Source organism: Oryctolagus cuniculus, chromosome 5, assembly GCF_051225735.1.
Source record: "Oryctolagus cuniculus isolate XC-2025 breed Fujian yellow rabbit chromosome 5, ASM5122573v1, whole genome shotgun sequence".
NCBI classification, from domain to species: domain Eukaryota; kingdom Metazoa; phylum Chordata; class Mammalia; order Lagomorpha; family Leporidae; genus Oryctolagus; species Oryctolagus cuniculus.
Window position 1 is genome coordinate 13,266,516 of NC_142871.1, and position 16,723 is coordinate 13,283,238.

Sequence of the window (16,723 nt, forward strand, 5' to 3'; positions counted from 1 at the left end):
GATTTGCCATTGGTCCTTGTCGGAGACCTGGTAAGATCCTGCTCAACCATCGCAAAAACATGCTCTCATACCACCAGTCAGTGTGTTGTTCTGGAGTTGGATGGGTTGTTCAGAAGGATGGTGGATGTCGTTTCCGTTTTTAAGGAGTTGAAATGAGAAACTGAACAAATGTACTATGAATCGAATGGAATGTCAGATGTCGTTAATGATACATCCTCTGTATCTTTTCTATTCCTGCTAGAATCATGACATTGGGTGACAGACTCAGGGTTTGCTTGGATATATTCTATCCTAATGCACCCACAGAGCACTGTATGGAGGGTCTCAAAAGAGAGGTGGTTACCGTTGGTTAAAGATGAATTTGAAAGGGTAACTCTTTAGCGTAAAGGAGAAGATGTTGTTTAAGAAGCCTGCGTCTCACATGGGAGTGCCTAGGTTGGATACCTGGTTCTATCTTCACTCTAGCTTCTTGCTCACGCAGAGCCTGGGAGGCAGCAGATGGTGGCTCAGATAATTGTGTTCCTGTCCCTGACACAGGAGATCTGGCCAGAGTGCTCTGTTCTCAGTTTTGGCCTTGTCCCAACGAGGGGCCCCTGGGCACTTTGGGAAGTAAACCATCAGACGGGAACTCTGTCTGCCTATTCTCTCTCTACTCTCAGATAAACAAATAAATAAAATTTAAAGAAATATTGTAAAGATAAAAAAGAAAACCTGTCCTATGCCATCTGAAAATCTAGTGTAGAATGTCACTCATTGCTTCAGTCATTACCTGACATTTGTTGAGTCCCTGCCATGTGTGGGACACTGGGACACTGGGCGCCTTGTAGACGAGACTAGGAAGTAGGTAGAGCCCACTTCCCAAGAGCCTGATCTTGATGTTTTGCACTTCATGTTGGACATTTTATACTTGAATGGGAGGAGAAGTTGCCAGCTCTGGGTCAGCTTTCCGGCTGTCACTTAAAGAGGCTGTGACTTCAGAGTCAGAATGTTCTCATGGAAGCCCAGGATGGTGAGTGGGAGCGGGTGGGTGGAAGCTGCCTACTGCGTTCCCAAGTGAATTGTCTCCATATTCCTGTGTCTTGGAGTCAGAATGGCAGGAGGGCATTCTCAGACCTCCAGCCCATTTCTTTGAATGCACCTGAGAGGTCAGGCTCATTCCCAGGTCATGCTGTCTGTGTCTGCTGATTCTCTATCTGATTTCCTTGATCTGGACAGGAGTCTTGACACAGGCCCCTTGGTACTTGTATCCTCCACCCCGAAGATGAGGTGGGTATTAGATTAGCCTCTGAAGAATGAGCACATTATTCTCCAGGTCATCACCCTTCTGCAGCAAACCAGACAAGCACCATTTTGTCAGTAGTCCAACTCAGGATGAAGCTAGGCGAGAGCTACTGCCCGATGGAGAATTTTGGTATCAAGCTCTCTTTTTACCAGGGTTCTGCCAGGCACAACTCTTAGTCACTGGGTAGGACATTTGAGAAGTCACTGCATCAGGATCCTTGGGAAGGGAAGTCAATGCAGGACATGGGTGCTTATTTATTAGGACTGCAAGTCTATAAAGAGGACCTTCCAAGCCTCTGGGCCATCGCTTACAAAGTGAAGTGTACCCAAAATGAATCCTTTACCAGGGAAGATTGACCAGACTTTACTGATAGGCGCATACTTAGCCCAGTAGGTCTCTGACTATGAGTTAAGCATCCAATATACAGGGACAGAAAGGAGCATCAGTAAACGTACTCTTTTGCAGTGACTTGAGAGAGAGAGTCAAGAGAGCGCATCTCCCTGTGGTGCTCAGCTTGCTGGTGTCTCAGGTGAGGCATGCCAGTTGTGGCAGCAGGTGAAATGCTCTTAAAATTAACCCTCACAGTCACCTGTGCCTTACGCACAAAGCCTGTTGCTACAGCTTAGAGCTGCTGCCCAGTTCCTTGTTGAGCCTGCTACAACAACGGAGTGAGAAAAGTCAGTAAGCATGTCTTAAGTGTTACCCCTCCTCCCCATGTTCAAAGGCGCAGTTTCTTAAAGTGCAGTGGTAAATTATTTGAAAATTCAACCCATTACTTAAGTTACAAAATTAAATACTCTGGCCTAGGTAATATTTGGTTAGAATTTGAAATAAAAGATTTATCCTCTCTTCTTTTCTTGGTCATATGAGATATTTAAACAAAGATTTTTTAATTCATTAATATACGAGACACACACACACACACACACAGAGTGAGTGAGTGCTCATCCTCTGTTTCACTCCCCAAATGCCTATAAAAGCCCCTGGCTGGGGTCAAAACTTGGAGCTGGAATTCAATCCAGGATTTCCACATGAGTGGCAGAAAACTAGCTGCTGGAGCCATCACTGGTGCCTCCCAGGTCTGCATTAGCAGAGAGCTGGAGTCAGGAGAAAGAGTGAGTGCTGAACCCAGGTTCTCTGCCCTTGGGTTGATGCCGGATGCTTGTGTCTGAACTGGCATCTTAACTGCTAGGCCAAACGCCCAAGCCAATGTGAGATTAAAGCATAGGGAATTCTGAGTTGCTTATATGAACAGGAATACTATGGACAAAATATTTGACAAACAGATGATATCCATTTATGCTTTTGTTATTATTTTTGTTATGTTTTTGTTATTAGCAAGGTATTATTTGTAGGGGGGAATAAAGTCTGGACTTTGTTTTGATACTGAAAGATCCTTCATTTTGAGTGTGAAAAGAATTAAATTCTTCAAAGACATAGAATTTCTGTTGACCCTCCTTGACAGATTCGATGAAGCTGACTATTGTGGCTGACAGATTGGGGATTATAACAGAAACTAATTAGATAACAGCATCTATATGTCAGGATCCGTAGACTGTGTAGTCCCAGGGGACCAACATGCATCGTTTTATTTTTACAGAGAAGACTTTATTTCTGTTGCTAGTTGCCTACAGAAGAGTGAAAGAAGCAATAGAAGGTGTAGGAAATTAAGACGGTTTCTTTGTTTCCATAGTCTCCTGCAGACAGGTCTCAGAAGATTCATGCTGGTGACGAAGTCATTCAAGTTAATCGACAAACCGTGGTGAGTTGTTTATTGATTACCTAAATGTCTGTGTATTGGTTTTCATTTTTTTTTTTTTTTAAATGCAGAGGAACAGGAAGAAAGAGATACACAGTAAGACCTTTCACCTGCGGGTTCACTCCCCAAGTGCCTGTGTTAGCCAGGCTGGACCAAGGTGAAGCCAGGAGCCTGGATCTCAGCCTGAGTCCCCCACATAGGTTCCAGGGACCCAAGTACCTGAGCTGCCATCTGTGCATCTGGGTTGCACATTAACAGAAAACTGGATTGGAAGCAGAGGAGCTGGGATACAGACCAGACACTCCGATGCAGGATGCTGGCATCTCAAGTGGCGATTTTAATCATTACTCTGCCAAACACCTGCCTATGTGTATTGAGACTTAAGTTTCTCCTTTACAACTTTCAGTGAAATCTAAAGCCATATTGTTTTTTTTTTTAATTTGAAATTCATATCCAGTTTTGCCACTAGAGTAAGTAGTGCTAAGAGGAACACGTTTGCATCTGCATATTTGTATCTCCCTCTTTACTAATTGCGATGTCCTAGGTTTGATCATCTCAGTCTCATGAGCTAAGTCTTCCTTCCTCATTTGCTTGCTCTGAAGGTGGGTTGGCAACTGAAAAACCTGGTCAGGAAGCTGAGGGAGAATCCCACTGGAGTCGTGTTACTGCTCAAGAGGCGGCCCTCCGGTCCTTTCTTCAACTTCACGCCGGCTCCCCTGAAGAACCTGCGGTGGAAGCCGCCTCTCGTGCAGGTACCGCTGGTCCCTGTGGGCCTTTGTCTCGCTTCAGCAGTGACCAGCATCTCTGGGTGGGTTTGTCACGATGAAAAGTTGCAGGTGGTGGGTTTCAGGAGTTGGTGTGTGATGACCTGATCATCCTAAAAGAGTTGATGCTTTAGTTTTCTTATGTTATGAGACTACACATTGTAGATCTGTAGTGACAGTGTGGTAGCTTCTAGCCATGTACGACAGTTTAAGTAAATGGAATGAGAAGTTCTCCAGTCTCACCAGTCACCTTCCTGGTCTGAATATTCACATCTGGCCCGTGTTGCCATATTGGCTGTGTGGTACAGATGTTTCCAGGTGTGTCAGTCAGCTGGTTGTCGCTACCATGAAATCCCTGAGAAAGTTAACTTCATAAAGAGAGTTTATTCAGCCCATGGTTTTGGAGGCCATTGGTGAGGGTGGCAGTGGTGGGGTGCAGGCAGATGGATGACATGGGAGCCAGTAAACAGGTGCCTTGGCCCAGTTCTTTCTAGGAACCCCCTCCCCAGGGCATATCCCCAGTGAGCTCAGGACCTCCCGCTGAGCCAGCTTCCAAATGCTGTAACTGGAATAAGTCTCCCCTCTTAAGTTCCACTGACTTCTGAGGTTTAAATATCTGTGTGAATTCAGGACCAGCGTTCAGGCCATAGAATTATCACTGTAGCACTGGAGAAAAGTTAATGTTTATCCTTCTCTTCTCTCCTTTCAAACATGTCTTCATGTAACTGTGCGTGCATTGCTCACTGATCTCAGAGAGACCATGGAGTTGCGTCCTTAGCAGCGTGTTACCAAGGCAGGCTGGGTGTAATGGAGCACTCCGTCCTGTGGAGAATGGTATCACACATAGTTTAGGCTTTAGTTAGAAGTGCCAATCTTGATGGTGAAAGATGAGCTGACGTTAAGTGATTGCTGCTCTGTGAGTTCTCTTCAAACAACATGCTCCTGGTTGCCCACACTCGGGGGGACCTTGCTCACTGACCACCACTTTTTTATGCCATTGGTCCTTAGAGTTTATTTCCTAGATCAAGAGTCAAAGGAATGGCATTTTAATGCCCTTTAATGAGATGGAGACTACAGTGTACTTGTAACTGCCTGTGATTTTATTGTCCATCTCCACGCGGGGGAACAGTATAGTGTGGAGTCACAACTTTGCTCAGGATGCAGACGCTGGAAATACGTCTGTTGGTGTAGTTTAAGGGAGATGAGGGGATTAAAAATAATTAACATGAAGTACAAGGTAGAACAAAAATCAGTTTTCAACAATAACAGCATAGTTTTTGGTTTTTTAAAAACATTAAGTACAAATTATATATATATTTATGGTATAGAATAGAATATTTTCAAATACACGTACATTCTGCAATGTCTAAATAAAGCCTATTAATATATGCATCATCTCACATGTTTATTATTTATGGTGAAAATAATTAAATTCTGCTCTTTTAGCGATATTCAAGTCTCTGTCTTCTTGTCTGATAGATATTTTATATCCTTTGACCAACATCTCTCCTGCCCGTGGCAACCACTATTCTATTCTACTTATTTTTTTTTTTTAAAGATTTATTTATTTGGGTTGGCGCTGTGGCTCACTTGGTTGATCCTCTGCCTGCATCGCATATGGATGCCGGGTTCTAGTCCCGGTTGCTCCTCTTCCAGGCCAGCTCTCTGCTGTGGCCCTGGAGGGCAGTGGAGGATGGCCCAAGTGCTTGGGCCCCTGCACCCCATGGGAGACCAGGAAGAGGTACCTGGCTCCTGGCTTCGAATTGGCGCAGCACTGGCCATAGTGGCCATTTGAGGAGTGAACCAATGGAAGGAAGACTTTTCTCTCTGTCTCTCTCTCTCTATGTCTGTAACTCTACCTGTCAAATAAAAAAAAAAAAAAAGATTTATTTATTTATTTGAAAGAGTTTAAGAGTTACACAGAGAGAAGGAGAGAAGGGGGAGAGGGGTCTTCCATCCGCTGATTCACTCACCAGTTGGCTGCAATGGCCGGAGCTGTGCCAATCTGAAGCCAGGAGCCAGGAACTTCCTCCAGGTCTTCCCACACAGGTGCAGAGGCCCAAGGACTTGGGCCATCTTCTACTGCTTTCCTAGGCCATAGCAGAGAGCTAGATTGGAAGTGGAGCAGCCAGGACTCGAACTGGTGCCCATACAGGATGCTGGCACTGCAGGCGGCGGCTTTACCTGCTACACCACAGCGCCTGCCCCCTATTCTGCTTCTGTGAAGTCAACTTTTTAGTTTCTACATTTAAGTAAGATTACACAGTATTGTCTTTCTGTGCCTGGCTTACTTCACTTAACATAATGTCCTCCAGTTTTATCCATGTTGTAGCAAATGACAGGATTCCCTTCTTTCCTAAGGCTGAATAGTGCTCCATATTACATTTCTTTCCTTTTTTTTTTTTTTTTTTTTTTTTTTTTTTGACAGGTAGAGTTAGACAGTGAGAGAGAGGGAGAGAGAGGAAGGTCTTCCTTTTCCATTGGTTCACCCCCCAAATGGTCACTAGGGCCAGCGCGCTGCGCCGATCTGAAGCCAGGAGCCAGGCGCTTCCTCCTGGTCTCCCATGCGGGTGCAGGGCCCAAGCACTTGGGCCATCCTCCACTGCCTTCCCGGGCCACAGCAGAGAGCTGGACTGGAAGAGGAGCAACTGGAACAGAATCTGGCGCCCCAACCAGGACTAGAACCCGGGGTGCCGGCGCCACAGGCGAAGGATCAGCCAAGTGAGCTGCAGCGCTGGCCCCATAGTACATTTCTAAATTCAGTCACTGATGAACACCTCAGTTGAGTCTTTAGGCTATTGTGAATAGTGCTGCAAGGAATATGGGAGTGCAGGTATCTCTTTGACATGCTATTTTTTTTTTAAAGATATATTTATTTGAATGCAGAGTTACAAAGAGAGAGGGAGAGAAAGAGATCTTCTAACTGCTGTTTCACTCCCAAAATGTCTGCCATGGCTAAGGCTGGGCTAGGCCATAGCCAGGAGCCTGGAACTCCAAGCAGGTCCTCTACAGGGATGACAAGGGTTGAGTAGTTGGACCAGCATCCGCTGCTTTCCCAGGCACGTTAGCAGGTGGCTGGTTTGGAAGTGCAGCAACTGGGATTCAGTGAGATGCTGGCGTTGGAGGTGGCAGCTTAACCCTCTGTGCCACAACTCCAGTCCCTGATGTACTGATTTCATTTCTCTGGGATGCATACCCAGTGCATGGTGGGTCAGTGTTGGGTTCTGAAGGAGAGGTCGGCTTGGGTGTTTTAGGTGAAGGCTCTCTTCCCAATGAGGTGGCATTTGCTTGGGCAGTTGGTTGTGCGTCTTTAGGGGGAGGTGCTCACGCACACCACGTGGATTCACTGCCATCAGCGAGGGGGAGTCTTAGGTAAGGTCTCCTAGAAGCAGAGTCCGAGATGCAGATTCTTGTGTAGGCAGTTTTGGAGGCTGTGTGCTTCAGGAAAAGCTTATAAGGGAGAGAGGAAAGCAGAATGGAGGAGGGGAGGCCCCAAGAAGGCCAGCTCACTCCAAGTCTAGCCTTGGCCTGTTAGCCAGGACGAAGGATCCTGGTGTAACCACACAGCTCAGGCTCTGATGTCCCTGCCCCGGGAGACAGCGCTGGCAGACGGGGGTGGTCCTGGCACTCTGGATGGGCTCTACAGCCCCTTCTACAAAGAATGAGCAGCTTGGACTCCCTGGAGCTGAGGATGGGGGAGGTAAAGTTGGACTGGTTGGTGCAGCTGGTTCCGTGGCAGATGGAATTCTAGGCTACTTCATCCCACAGGGGACAGGCTGAAAGGTGTTTTTATGATGCTATCCGGGGCTACCATAATAAAGTCCTATGGATTGAGTGTTAAGTTAGGAATCAAGGTGTCAACAGTGCTGGTTTCTCCTTAGGCCTTCCTGCTTAGCGTGCTGATGGCCATCTTCTTCCTGTTTGTCTGCAGACTTCTGTCTGTGTGTCTGTGTCCTGATCTCCTCCTCTTATAAGGACACCTGTCATACTGGATGAGAACCCAGCCTGGCTACCATGCTGTAATTTACCCACCCCTTTACAGATCCTGTCTAAATACAGTCATAGTCTGAGGTCTGAGGGTTAAGGCCTGGAACATGTGGACTTTGAGGTGATGGAGTTGAGCCCATGCAAATTCTAAACCTAAGAAACCACCTCAGGGAGGCTGTTGTGTAAGCCTGGAGGTGGAGTGGCATGGTCCTGAGCAAGGCTGGTGACAGAGCTGATGCCACATGAAAGGAGGCCCAGGGTGGCACAGCATGGGGTGATGAGGCTGGCGCTGGGGCTGAACGCCTGGGGTTCAAATCTCAGCTCTCACTTTTCAGCTGTGGGCTTCAGTCAAGGGGTGTAATCTTCCTAAGCCCCATTCTCCTATTTGTTAGTCAACTCTCAGAGAAGGCCTTAGGTCAGAGGTGAGGAAGATCAGCCAGGTGAAGGAGAAACAGGCGTCAGTGTGCCCGGAACCCTGGGTGCTGACAGGAGTTGGAAAGTTAGGAAAGCCGTTCGGAAGGCAGAGATGGCAAGTGGGTAAGCCTAACAGAGTTTCACGTAATAAAGCAGAATCCATGTGGATATGTTCAGAACGTAAATGAAACATTTTTTTAAAAATAATTATTTATTTATTTATTTGGAAGTCAGAGTTACACAGATAGAGAGGAGAGGCAGAGAGAGGGAGAGGTAGAGAGAGAAAGAGAGAGAGAGATCTTCCATCTGCTGGTTCACTCCCCAATTGGCCACAATGGCCATAGCTGCGCCAATCTGAATCCAGGAACCATTAGCTTCTTTTGGGTCTCCCACGTGGGTGCAGGGGCCCAAGGACTTGGGCCATCCTCTACTGCTTTCCTAGGCCATAGCAGAGAGCTGGATCAGAAGTGGAAGAACCAGGACTAGAACCGATGCCCATATGGGATGCGGCACTGAAGGCAGTAGCTTTACCCACTATGCCACATCGCCAGCCTGAAACTTATTTTTAAGAACAGGCTAGTTAGCCCCCTGACTTCTGGAGATTCATTCTAGAAGGAACACTCTTCTTTTTTTTCCTCTGTGTATTTTTTAATGAAGGCTACCATGAACAGGCCATAAGTCAAAACACCAGCTTTGTAGTCTGGGGACACTCACCATTTCCTATGAAGAGAATTTTAGATTAGACTTATAAGAATCTCTAAATTGGGGTCTGGGTTGTAATGCTTTGGGTTAAGGTGTCCCTTTCAATCCTGACCTCCCATATTAGAGTGTCTTTTGATTCCTAGTCTGGGTTCCAGTTGTTCTGTTTCTTTCTTTTTCTTTTTTTTAACTTTTATTTAATGAATATAAATTTCCAAAGTACAGCTTATGGATTACAATGGCTTCCCCCCCATAACGTCCCTCTCACCCGCAACCCTCCCCTTTCCCACTCCCTCTCCCCTTCCATTCACATCAAGATTCATTTTCGATTCTCTTTATATACTGAAGATCAGTTTAGCATACATTAAGTAAAGATTTCAACAGTTTGCTCCCAGACAGAAACGTAAAGTGAAAAATACTGTTTGAGTACTAGTTATAGCATTAAATCTCAATGTACAGCACACTAAGGACAGAGATCCTACATGAGGAGTAAGTGCACAGTGACTCCTGTTGTTGACTTAACAAATTGACACTCTTGTTTATGGCATCAGTAATCACCCTAGGCTCTTGTCATGAGCTGCCAAGGCTATGGAAGCCTTTTGAGTCCACCGCCTCTGATCATATTTAGACAAGGCCATGGTCAAAGTGGAAGTTCTCTCCTCCCTTCAGAGAAAGGTACCTCCTTCTTTGATGACCCGTTCTTTCCACTGGGATCTCACTCGTGGAGATCTTTCATTTAGGTCCCCCCCCCCCCCCCAGAGTGTCTTGGCTTTCCATGCCTGAAATACTCTCATGGGCTTTTCAGCCGGAACCGCATGCCTTAAGGGCGGATTCTGAGGCCAGAGTGCTGTTTAGGACATCTGCCATTCTATGGGTCTGCTGTGTATCTCACTTCCCATGTTGGATCTAGAAGGAACACTCTTTGATTTTCTCTGGGTTTGCCTGCCAAGTTCTAGTGACTGCAGTTTGGCAAGCAGGTGACCGGAGAGACGTAGACACCTGGTTTTGCTTTTGACTCAGGGAGATAAACTGCCATCATTTCACAGAGGCTCCCGGGTGTTCTTGCAACGTGTCCAGGCATTTTCAGAAGATTCTACCATGGTAGACAAAGCTCTGTAGACTTGTTCAGCCCCCAACCCTTGGCATTTCTCTGTGCTTTGCTTTCAGTCTTTTCAACATCATTAGTGTTGTACCTTCACCAGAATGGTGCTATTCATTATGTTTTTAGGCCACAGGATAAATGAGGGCTCCTGATAACATAGCCATCAACACTGGAGTTGTCTGGGAGTAGCTGTCCTGTGCACCTGCTCTAATTTACTTTTTTTTTTTTTTAAGATTTATTTATTTATTTTAAAGTCAGAGATATACAGAGAGAGGGAGAGGCAGAGAGAGAGAGAGAGAGAGAGAGAGGGAGGGAGGGAGGGAGGGAGGGAGAGGGAGGTCTTCCATCTGTTGGTTCACTCCCCAATTGCCTGCAAAGGCTGGAGCTGTGCCCATCTGAAGCCAGGAACCAGGAGCTTCCTCCCAGTCTTCCCATGTGGGTTCAGGGGCCCAAGGACTTGGGCCATCTTCTACTACTTTCCTAGGCCATAGCAGAGAGCTGGGTCAGAAGTGGAGCAGCTGGGTCTCGAACCGGCCCCCATATGGGATGCCGGCACTGCAGGTGGTGGCTTTACCTGCTAGGCCACAGCACCGGCCCTCTAATTTACTTTTGCTTCTGAGAGTCTGGGTCCTGGCCTTGTGTTTTCAGACATGGTAAAGATTGACATTCAGGTGCTTGTCAATTACGTATTGAGGGACATGGACAGATCATGGGGCAGTGACTGAGCTCCAGGATAGGGAGATTGTGCTATGATTAAGACAAGTGCCAAGACCTAGGTGCCTCTCCTGAAAATAAACTGTCCCTCCATGCGTCTCCTGTGGCCACTTCTAGCTGCCTGCATGCTGGCTCTCAGTCCTTCCAATCTTGGAGTCCAGTTCATAGCCTTTCTTGTTCTGGGGTGGTCTTCATTCACAGCCAGCCCTAGGTCAGTTTAAAGGTGGAAATTTGTGCCCACCCAGGACCAAAGCACTTCTCACTGGCCTTAACCATGTGTTCCCATGCCTTGACCTTAAGATTCCCTACTTTTCCTTTACCAGCTAGAAAAAGTTCATCTTTGTTTCTAGACTGTAGAAGGGATAAGACTGAACATCTCATGGAAGATTTTAAAGCATAGGTATTTTGAAACCAACAATATAATTAAATTAAGCAATGCGGATTTTGAATTTTTATAATTGTGTGAGTATATGTATATATATGTATATATATAAAACTAAAATAGTACAAGTTGCATATGAAGGGACTTCACAAAGTTAATGAAAAATGAAATTAAAAGGTAAATTATTTTGGTGCAAAAACACTCTTTGAAGTTTGTGCGTAGTTTTTTCATAATATGCGTTTCTATGGACTTTCTGAAGTCCGTTCATACCTCGTGACACACAAGGTCCTAAGTGCTTTGCACGTGTTTCCGCTCTGAATTCTCATTGCTCCCCTGTGTTGGTTCTGTCCTCCTCACTACTTATTCCCATTTCACGGATGCAACACTAATAAGCTGAGTGGTTTGTGCTGTGACACAGAGATTATAAGAGGTGCAGCCAGGATCATACCAGCCCGTGGGAGTTCCAAGCCCTGTTCCTACAACGCAGTGGTGTTGCCAGTGATTTTCATGCGCTGAGTTAATCCTCACTGAGACTCTGTGGGAGGCATTGTCAGTACCACTGAGGCCTGGATATTTCAGTGCTTTGCTCAGAGCTGGAATCATAATAACCCAGACGCCTGGCTCTGGAGCCTTGGCTTTGCACCGCCCTGTCTTTCAAAGCCCCCAGTAGGCGCTGAGCGTCTCCCAGAAGGGAGGAAGCCAAATGCTGCTGGTCCAAGAAGCACTGGCACGGCCCAGCCCCGCTCTGCGCACGGCTGGTGGTGGTTCCGGGGAAGGCACAGGTGTGCCAGGGCCTCCGAGGTGACCTCTCCTCTTTTGGGCCTGGTGCCTGTTTCAGACCTCGCCTCCGCCCACGACAACCCAGTCCCCTGAGGGCACGATGGATACCTCACTGACCAAGGAGAAGCCCGCCATCCTGGACCTGTACATCCCCCCGCCGCCGGCCGTCCCCTACTCGCCTCGGTATGTCGCCTGCGCCCGCGGGGTGTGTGTGCCTCCTGTTTGTGTGACTGCCAGTGAAGTGGGGCACAGACCCCTGGGTCTTGAGAGAGGACGCGCGGCAGCAGAAACAGGTGGGAGAAGGTAGATCCGTCTTAGCGCAGGGCGAGTGCAGGGGTGGAGCTGGGTGTTGCGGCCTTGGGGCGCTGTTTGGTGAGGAGGGGCCTCTTCGGGGAAAAATACAAAGAAATCTCCCTTGTGAACAGGGACACCCTTCTGCTGGGACCTTAGAAGAGGTTGTTTGGGAGTCGCTGTAGCTGAGGTTTCATTAACCCCATCATAAATCCATCTTTTGTGTGGATGACAATAAAGTTACAGCTTGATGGTGGTGAGAGATGGGTTCTTCATAGAACTTAGAAAAAAAACACGTGAGTGTAGGTGTGGACTTTTCGTGTATGTGTGTGTGTGTACTATAAATTCTTTGCTTTTTTGAGGTTTATTGTTTATTTGAAAGGCAGAGTTATAGAGAGGGAAAGAGATCCTGCATCCACTGGTTCACTCCCCAGATGGCCTAAATGCCAGGAGCCCAGAGCTTCTTCTGGGTCTCCCAGGTGGGTGCAGAGGCCTAAGCACATGGGCCATCTTCTGCTGCTTTCCCAGGCACATTAGCAGGGAGCTTGATAAGAAGTGGAGCAGCTGGGACTCAAACCAGTGCCCATATGGGATACCAGCATCATAGGTGGAGGCCTGTGAGGATACACCACAGCTCCGACCACTCTGAATTCATAAACATAGTTGTTTTCTTCTGTTTACTGCACACCCCAGCAGGGTCATTGTGACAAGGGACCCAAAACATATGGCCTCCCTCTGAATAAATACCCCACACATGCAAATAAAGTATGCACACAGTTGCTTTCTCACCGGCTGTCTTAAATGTTATGTGGCGTAGTGTATGTGGTCCTCCTGGATAGAGTCTGTGGATTTACATGTGCTCCGGGCTTGCTGAGAGCAACTTCTCTGTTTACTGACACTGCTGGGACTGGAGAAGGGGGCTCCTGTCTGCAGCCTGTGTTAACTGAGAACAGGGCCTGCTTTAGTACCTGACACAAAACAGATGCAGTTCTGGCCTCCAGAGACCTGCCGGGGTCTCCTTCAGCTCTTCAAGAATAAATTGAAAAACACATCATTAAGCTGTAATATTTCGTAAGATGAGGTTCAGGCTGAATTTATGACAGTGAGGTGCTACGAATTATAGCACGTGGAGAATTAACCTCCAGTGATCAGGGGCTTTCTGGGTGGTGGGCAGGCCTCGTCCCTGTTCTTACAGACCACAGTCATGTGGCCACTGGGTCCTAAGGGATCTAAAGCTACAGGTCACCATTGCATTTGCACACAGAGAGCAAGGTTCGCTGACTACCATTGTGGGGCCTGTTCTATCAGAAATGTCAGAGATTCCCTCCTTGGCTGGGCCTCAGTGACGGGTCACAGAAGTAGTGGCAAGGAAGGGGTTTGTCCATGGTGAGGGAGAATTGAAACTGGGACTTGTATGGACTTGGGGGAGAGACGCATGTGGACCTACACACACACAGATGCCACTGATGAAGGCCATTTTGTGGGGAATAAAGAATGCAAATGGATTACAAGAGAGTAATAGCTTTGTGGATGGGGGAGTTGTGTGTTGGTTCATGGGTGTAAAGGGAGACAGATTCTTGAGCAGGAGGGGTACCAGGGCAGCAGGCTGCCATAGGAACACCATACTCTGGCAAGGTTGATCATGATATTGCTTTGGGACTCAGCTGGTTATGTGCGTCTGGTAGTTGTGGTACTGGTTGCCCAACAGAATTTACTAAATGCAAAACACTTAACCAGCTAGTTACGTGGACCTAACTAAAATTGAAATTTTATTCTAAATCAACATTTAGATGATGTTAGGATGGAATTGGTGATCCTACTTTGGTGGGTTAGTTCAGAAAAAAATACTTAGTTCAGAAAAAGTCATGTTTCATTGGTTACTATAAAGGTCCTTTTTTACTTTTTGATATGATTCTCAAATCTACAGGCCAAGAGTTTCCTTTGCTGGGTTTTGGCAAAGACACTTCTTGGCATGTGAAAAATGGCTTGTAGCTCATACCTTAACTCATGGGTCCTGTAGATAATAGGAGATTCAGCTACAGGGCAGAAACACAGGAAAACTGGAGCTTTTCAAAGGTGTATTGGGACCAGCTAGATGTAGACATAAGTGGAAAAACACTGCATTACCCTCATTTAATAGGGTCATCATATTTGCTCTTATTTAACATAAGGATCTCTATCTATTTGAGGAGCAACTAGGATTGCATTTCCCCCCGGTGGCAAAGGAGCTCAGTTTTTCTGCGCATGTTGGAGGTGGCATCCTAACGATTGTGCATTATCTTCCAGGGAGGAGAGCGGGAGCTTTGTTTACGGAGGATTTGGTAAGTGTAAACAGCCATTGCCTGCTCCCAAGGGCTCAGAGTCCCCAAATTCCGTCTTGGACCAAGAGAGCCGAAGACGAAGATTTACCATTGCAGACTCTGATCAGTTGCCTGGGTATTCTGTGGAAACCAATCTCCTGCCCACAAAAATGAGAGAGAAAACACCATCTTATGGTTAGTTTCCAAGTGCTTGTTTTGTTCCGCTGTTTGCTTCTGCTTCTCTTCCCCACCCCCTTCCTTATTTGGAGTTGTTGGATGGATTTGGCAGACTTTAAGGGTAATCCGAGGAAAACATAAACCTCAATGAAATTCTAAGCATGAGACCTTTATGCTTCTCTCTGAAGCAATGCCTGGTGAGTCGTCATCTGCCTGGCATCCAAGTCCAGCTGTGTGAGATCACTGCATGGTTTTAACTTGCAGGGCCTTAGCTCTGGAGTTGCTTGTCTCTGTAGACGCACAGATTCGAGTTTACTCTGCCTCTGTCTTCACTGCTTGTGGTGAAATACAGTGTTTGAAAATACTTTGCTTGTTTTAAAGTTGCTTCCGCTTTAGTGGGTGTGACATTGTGGGGTCTAAGTTTAAGGAGAAGAATCTTTAAAGTCCCCAGACTAGTCAGTGATGCCACTCCCTTCTCATCCCTCCAAGGCAAGCCCCGGCCCTTGTCCATGCCTGCAGATGGGAACTGGATGGGGATCGTGGACCCTTTCGCCAGACCTCGAGGTCACGGGAGGAAAGGTACGTTTCATCAGAGATCCAGGGCTCATGTCACTCTCATTTGTAAATGTGTTACAGTAACTGGAGAAGGTGCTTAGCCTTTCAGAGTCCTATTTTCTCATCCATGAAGTCAAGAGTGATGACAGTCTCTAAGATCCTGTGTATTTCTGGAATTGAAGAATTGTATCATGCGTAATCCGCTTAGTGACGATACATCTCTATGAGCGCTGTGTGCTTTAGAAAGGTTGCAGGTGAGACAGGATGGGTGCACACAGGTACATCAGGAGCTGTGGAGAGGAAAGTGATCAGATGTGATAACGCTTTCTCTTGAAATCCTCTGCAGACAGTACCGCCAGCTTTGTGATAAGGGTCAAGCAAGGTTGTCTTATTCTTATTTATTTATTTATTTATTTGACAAGCAGGATTAGACAGAGAAAGAGAGGGACAGAGAGAAAGGTCTTCCTTCCGTTGGTTCACCCCCCAAATGGCCGCTGTGGCTAGTGTGCTGCACCGACCCAAAGCCAGGAGCCAGGTGCTTCCTCCTGGTCTCCCATGCAGGTGCAAGGCCCAAGCACTTGGGCCATCCTCTACTGCCTTCCCGGGCCACAACAGAGAGCTGGACTGGAAGAGGAGCAACCGGGACAGAATCCGGCACCCCAACCAGGACTAGAACCTGGGGTGCTGGCGCCACAGGCAGAGGATTAGCCTAGTGAGCCGTGGTGCCGGCCAAGGTTATGTCTTATATAGGATTCGTGTGTGCCTGATGGCCACAAGCTTCCAATTCCTGAGGGTGCCTGACCCTCATGGTGTTAACCGCCAAAGTTTGTACAAAGCAGTCTGTTGCTAAAGCATAAGTGGGGCACGGCTGTGGGACTCTCAGAGTCCTGAATTCTTACTGGGTCGGTGAAGATTCCACGTACAGATTCTTGGAGGCTGTCCTCATGGATCTTTTCCATAAAGCTGTCTGAAGAAATCCTGACAGCCAGTGGATCCCCACACCAGTCCACAAGCACAAGGACATGCCGGGGCTGACATCTGCAGGCTGAGAGTCGTGGCCTTGGGAAGGACAGCGGGTTCTGCCACAGTGCTGGTGGTCCTTGTCATGCAGCCTGGAGAGGGCGCAGTGCCATTCAGGTGCACTGGTAAGACTGCTAATACAAGCAGTTGTAAATTCATACCTGATCAGGACTGTCAGACAAAGAAGGCCATAGCCATTAATGGTCTACATTTAAGATTTTATTTACTTATTTGAGAGGTAGAGTTACAGACAAAGAGAGAGGGGGAGACAGAGAGAAAGGTCTTCCGTCTGCTGGTCCACTTCCCCAAATGGCTGCAACAGCTAGAACTGGGCTGATCTGAAGCCAGGAGCCAGGAGCTTCTTCTGGGTCACCCATGCAGGTACAGGGGCTCAAGCACTTGGCCATCTTCTACTGCTTTCCTAGGCCATAGCAGAGAGCTGGATTGGAAGTGGAGCAGCTGGGACTTGAACGGGTGCCCATATGGGATGCTGGTGC

General features: G+C 47.2%; 1 protein-coding gene across 10 annotated transcripts in view; it reads left to right on the forward strand.

The window, feature by feature from the left end:
• The window catches only part of CNKSR3 (CNKSR family member 3), a 150,077-nt gene that overhangs the window by 78,475 nt on the left and 54,879 nt on the right, over positions 1-16,723 (forward strand). For all 10 annotated transcript variants that reach the window (XR_016233619.1, XM_089332549.1, XM_089332548.1 and 7 more), the window contains 5 exons: positions 2,976-3,044; positions 3,644-3,793; positions 11,942-12,066; positions 14,461-14,669; positions 15,141-15,230. Coding sequence is in view for 9 of the 10 variants with exons in the window: in XM_089332549.1 (XP_089188675.1) it covers positions 2,976-3,044; positions 3,644-3,793; positions 11,942-12,066; positions 14,461-14,669; positions 15,141-15,230 (643 nt within the window). In the remaining variant the exon portion in view is untranslated. The remainder of the gene's footprint in view (positions 1-2,975; positions 3,045-3,643; positions 3,794-11,941; positions 12,067-14,460; positions 14,670-15,140; positions 15,231-16,723) is intronic.